At 49.8% G+C, this 5,948-nt stretch overlaps 1 protein-coding gene across 1 annotated transcript; it reads right to left on the bottom strand.

Moving 5' to 3' along the window:
• Positions 1 to 246: 246 nt before the first annotated feature.
• Positions 247 to 3,803, bottom strand: pvalb7 (parvalbumin 7). The gene is made up of 4 exons (XM_056301649.1): positions 3,743 to 3,803; positions 3,192 to 3,324; positions 1,808 to 1,917; positions 247 to 316 (listed from the first exon to the last, which is right to left on the bottom strand). The coding sequence occupies exons 1-4, from the start codon at positions 3,801 to 3,803 to the stop codon at positions 291 to 293; spliced, it is 330 nt and encodes a 109-aa protein (XP_056157624.1). The 3' UTR covers positions 247 to 290.
• Positions 3,804 to 5,948: the final 2,145 nt, after the last annotated feature.

Below are 5,948 nucleotides of genomic sequence, written 5' to 3'. Positions count from 1 at the left end.
CGCGCCTCACAGCGGGACCAGGATGTGTGCTCACTCGGAGGACACGGCAAGCATGGCGCCAGATTAAACGATAATTATAATAATTCAGGTATGCATGTATGGGAGGGGGGGGGAGTGTCTCCCTCTCTGTCGCCCCCTGTCGACTTGGTCTGGTAGCGTCTCGGTGGGAGCGAGGCCTCCGCCGACTCCTCGGTTCCCCAGGGAGAGCGAGAGGAGAAGAGGGGAGATGGCTTTTTTTTCTTTTTTCTTTTTAAAAAATGATACAGGGGGGGGAGGCATGTGGGTGTCCTCTACTCGTGAACCAGGGCCTCGAACTCTGAAACACAGAAGAAGAAGAAGAAGGTCACGGTCGCTACCTGTTCCCTCGCGACTCACGACTTCAGTCCTGATGCTCAATCCTGCCTGTGTCGTCAGCCAGGTAGTCGTTTACGACAGTTATTGCTGAACAGTTTTTGCAAAAACAACAAAACTTAAAGAGTCACCGTGCGCTCGCAGTGTTTTCTGTGACTCAGTGTCGTTCTTGTTGTTACTCAGCAAGACATTCAGTATTCACTTTCTAGTCACGTTTAACTGATCATTTACTCTGAATCGCTGTGACACAAAGGATTCAAGATACTTGTTTGGCACAATGTGATCTTTTTTTGGGGGGGGCGGGGTTTCCATCCATTATCCGAACCGCTGATCCTGCTCTCAGGGTCGCGGGGATGCTGGAGCCTATCCCAGACGTCATTGGGCGGCAGGCGGGGAGACACCCTGGACAGGCTGCCAGGCCATCACACAGAGCCCACACACACACACACACACACATATGCACACACACACACACACTTACACACTTACACACCTAGGGGCAACGTAGTGCGGCTGATCCACCTGACCTCCACGTCTTTGGACTGTGGGAGGAAACCAGACACCCGGAGGAAACCCACGCAGACACGGGGAGAACATGCAAACTCCACACAGAGGACGACCCGGGACGACCCCCAAGGTCGGACTACCCCGGGGCTCGAACCCAGGACCTTCTTGCTGCGAGGCGACCGCGCTAACCACTGCACCACCGTGCTGTCCGGGGGGGGGATTGTCCCCTTTTTTAATCCCCAATTGTACTCGGCCAATTACTCCACTCTTCTGAGCCGTCCCGGTCTCTGCTCCACCCCCTCTGCCGATCCGGGGAGGGCTGCAGACTACCACACGCCTCCTCCAATACATGTGGAGTCACCAGCTGCTTCTTATCACCTGACAGTGAGGAGTTTCGCCAGGGGGACGTAGTGCGTGGGAGGATCACGCTATTCCCCCCCAGTTCCCCCTCCCCCCCCAACAGGTGCCCCGATCGACCAGAGGAGGCGCTAGCGCAGCGACCAGGACACACACCCACATCCGGCTTCCCACCTGCAGACACGGCCAATTGTGTCTGTAGGGACGCCCGACCAAGCCGGAGGTAACGCGGGGATTCGAACCGGCGATCCCCGTGTTGGTAGGCAACGGAATAGACCGCCACGCTACCCGGATGCTCGTCACAATGTGATCTTTGCATGTATTCTATACAGTGTAGATGTAGATCACATCCCACAGCATGTTATGACGACAAACAACCGAAGCAGAGGTATGGAACAGCTCCTGTGTTCCTCACATTACTCAGTATTTACCAGTCACAGTTCCACCACATCTAATTTCCTTGTCTGTTACTTGGTTAATTGTGTATAATGAGTGACCTGTATTTAAAAGCATTACTTGGTAAATGATGACTCACTATAGTTCAGTTACAGATGTTACTCAGTAGTGGCCTGTAGGTCAAAGGGCAACCTACCGTCCATGCCAATCTTCCCATCTCCGTCCTTGTCTGCGGCTTGAAGGAAAGCTTTGGTCTCGGTGTCAGTCAGGTCTCTGCCCTCCGAAGAGAAACCCTTCAGCACAAACCTGAGGAAGAGGAGGAGGTCAACGTGGCGTGTTGTTGAGCGTGTACGAGGGAATGGGTTCAAAGGTAAAGCGATATTTGTGCATCGGTCGGTGAGCATGGCCTAACGGTGGAAGTGCATGTGACCCTTTATCTGACCTCAAATCATCCACAGGAAATATGGACACACACAGAGGCACACACATGGCAAAATCCTGTTTCCCAAACCCCAAATTAAACCGTAACCTTTAACCCTTCCCTTAAACCTAAAAGTAATCTGGTGATGGTGGATGGTGACCAATCAGGTTTTAAGAAGGCTTTGTTCCTGTACGTGTTGCTGTGAATGTGGGAGGATTTTAGGGACATATTGGGTGGGATAGGGCCTTGATTTACTTTTTCCACTCCACACTGTAAATGTAAAGTAATGATGTACAGAACGCTGCTTCCGGCCTTACCACCCTGGTAACATCCGATCTCACCCAATCCGGAAGCTAAGCAAGGTCGGGCCTGGTTAATACTTGGATGGGAGACCGCGTGGGAATACGCAGTTGTTTTGCGGTCACGTCACAGTAAGAGGGTCCTGGGTTTGAGCCCCGGGGTAGTCCGGCCTTGGGGGTTGTCCTCTGTGTGGAGTTTGCATTATTTTTTTAAATTATTTTTGATTTTGAGATACTTTATCGATCCCCGTGGGGAAATTACGCTCCTCATTTAACCTATCCTAGTTGTGTAGCTAAGAGCAGTGGACAGCCGCTGTGCAGCACCAACTCCAGTTATTTCTTCCCATTGCCTTGGTCGGGGGCACGGCCAGGAGTATAAACCCTAACATGTATGCCTTATGACGGTGGAGGAACCGGAGCACCCGGAGGAAACCCACTGCAGACACGGGGAGAACATGCAAACTCCACACAGAGGATGACCTGGGATGACCCCCAAGGTTGGACTACCCCGGGGTTCGAACCCCGGAACTTTCTTGCTGTGAGGTGACAGCGCTAACCACCGTGCCACCCAATGTCCTCCCCATGTCTGTGTGGGTTTCCTCTCACAGTCCAAAGACATGTAGGTCAGGTGAATTGGCAGTGTTGGCCTGGCGGCCTGTCCAGGGTGTCTCCCTGCTTGCCAGCCAATGACTGCTGGGATAGGCTCCAGCATCCCCGTGACTCTGAGAGCAGGGTAAGCGGTTTGGATAATGGCTGGATAGATGGATGTACAGAATATGTCGTCTTTCTTTGCCCCCAACCAGCACTGCTAAAATTGTGCATGTGTGCACGTGTGTGTGTGTGCATGTGTGTGTCCTCACTTGAGCTCTTCTTCCTCTATGAAGCCACTGGCATCCACATCCAGAGCCTGAAACACCTTTTTGACGTTTTCAGCCGACATGGCCCTCATCCCCACCATCTCAAAGAATTTCTTATGGTCAAAGGAGTCTGCCACTACAGAGAGAGAGAGAGAGAGAGACAGGCAGACAGGCAGACACTTAAAAACTGCCATTTTCTTCCCTCCCTTCTCGCCTACCTAGTTTTGCTTTTTTAAACGTCCACCTTTCAGCATATCAAAGGCGTAAATAATCCAGTTATTCAAGGGACACAAACCAATTTACAATTTGCATATTTAGTTTGGCTGCATTAGGCGGTGGATCGTGGCGGCACCTTGCCCATTTCACTGCTGAAGCAGAATGGATGAATTATCACGCTTTCAAAATGCTGGACGTGTGCAGGAATAGGAAAAAACAAGATGACGACAGCACTGGGTTTGTGTAATTATCATCAAAAACCAACTTCTCGAGCTTTAAAGTCAAAACCTGGCTTGGTCTGGGAGAAGACGTTCTAAACCGCAAAACCTTTTACGTACCCACAAAGGCGTCCAGGGCTTTCTTGATATCTTCAGATTTCAACAGATCCTTCATGGCCATTTTCACAGCTGGAGAGAGAAGCAGAGAAGAAGATGGGACTAAAAACGCAGAAAAGGGGGAAAGAAAATCTCTGTTTGGTAAACATCTGCGCCAGCTCTAGAGTCTTCTTCTAGGACGAGAGGGAGAACCTTGCTTTGAATGTTTGGGTTTCTTTAAGTCGGACAAAATTGAAACAAAATGTTCTAACTTGACTTGTCACTTTAATCGTCATGCATGTTGTCGTGTCTCTTACCACTGAAAAGGAAAACGTGTAAAAGGTAGAATTTAGTTTTTCTTCTTCTTTTTAAAAGAGCTCCCCCTAGTTCAGCTTCCCTCGGCCAATCTGTTTTACTTCTGATACTCGTGATGTCATCAAACACTCATTTACATACAACCAATCAGATCACGTCATAAAAAAGATGAAACCCGCCCACCTTTACCGCTAACCCTTGCTTGTACGTGTCAATCAAAGGCCAGCTCATGAATATTAATGAGGCTTGGACCACTCCCTCACAGCTTTTGAGACAATTGAAACCAGTTATTGATACTACTACTACAACTACTACTACTACTACTACTTTCGGCTGCTCCCGGTAGGGGGCGCCACAGCAGATTATCTGGTTTCCATCTCTTCCTGTCCTCTGCATCTTCCTCTGTCACACCAGCCACCTGCATGTCCTCCCTCACCACATCCATAAACCTCCTCTTTGGCCTTCCTCTTCTCCTCTTCCCTGGCAGCTCCATATTCAGCATCCTTCTCCCAGTATACCCAGCATCTCTCCTCCACACATGTCCAAACCATCTCAATCGTGTCTCTCTTGCTTTGTCTCCAAACCGTCCAACCTGAGCTGTCCCTCTAATATACTGGTTCCTAATCCTGTCCTTCTTCATCACTCCCAGTGAAAATCTTATCATCTTCATCTCTGCCACCTCCAGCTCCACCTCCTATCTTTTCATCAGTGCCACTGTCTCCAAACCATACAACATAGCAGGTCTCACAACCATCTTGTAAACCTTCCCTTTAACTCTTGCTGGTACCCTTCTGTCACACATCACTCCTGACACCCTTCTCCACCCACTCCACCCTGCCTGCACTCTCTCCTTCACCTCTCTCCTGCACTCCCCGTTACTTTGGACAGTTGACCCCAAATATTTAAACTCATTCACCTTCATCACCTCCACTCCTTGCATCCTCACCATTCCTCTGTCCTCTCTCTCATTCACGCATAGGTGTTGTGTCTTGCTCCTACTGACTTTCATTCCTCTTCTCTCCAGTGCATACCTCCACCTCTCCAGGCTCTCCTCCACCTGCACCCTACTCTCAGTACAGATCACAATGTCATCCGCAAACGTCATAGTCCATGGAGACTCCTGCCTGATCTTGTCCGTCAACCTGTCCATCACCATTGCAAACAGGAAAGGGCTCAGAGCCGATCCTGGATGTAATCCCACCTCCACCTTGAACCCAGTTCAAGTTGAGAACAGTTGTTGATAAAGGTAATAAAAACAAACATTTCATTTACAAATAAGAAATTGTTGGTGACTTTTTTATGCCTTCAAAGTTTTCAGACAGGAAAAGTTAAATCTGATTACTGATTTCTGTCCAACTTTGAGTGAAGGGTTGACTGCATTTCATGGCAGACAGGGGAGTTCATCTGAGGCTATAGTTTACAGTTTCAGAAGTGGACATACGTATAGTCTGGCTTTCAATAGGAGGACATTATTGCTGATTTATGCTTATAGGCGGCGCTGTTAAGAGGCTAGGGGAGCCTCCTCTGGTCGGTCGGGGCACCTGTTCGGGGGGGAGGGGGAACTGGGGGGAATAGCGTGATCCTCCCACGCGCTACGTCCCCCTGGTGAAACTCCTCACTGTCAGGTGAAAAGAAGCGGCTGGTGACTCCACATGTATGGGAGGAGGCATGTGGTAGTCTGCAGCCCTCCCCGGATCAGCAGAGGAGGTGGTGCAGAGACCGGGACGGCTCGGGAGAGTGGGGGTAATTGGCCAAGTACAACTGGGGAGGAAAAAAGGGGGGGAGGGCTAGGCGAAGTTTAGCTTCCCCAAAATTATCACTGAAAAAATGTTCAACTCAACAAAATCATGATCTCTTGGGGCAGCAACGACTGGCAAACATGAAAACTCACTACTAGCTTAGCTTATATCAGGGA

The sequence above is a fragment of the Lampris incognitus genome (genome assembly GCF_029633865.1).
Source record: "Lampris incognitus isolate fLamInc1 chromosome 5 unlocalized genomic scaffold, fLamInc1.hap2 SUPER_5_unloc_2, whole genome shotgun sequence".
Classification (NCBI taxonomy): Eukaryota; Metazoa; Chordata; class Actinopteri; order Lampriformes; family Lampridae; genus Lampris; species Lampris incognitus.
This window is presented reverse-complemented; position numbering and strand designations above follow the sequence as displayed.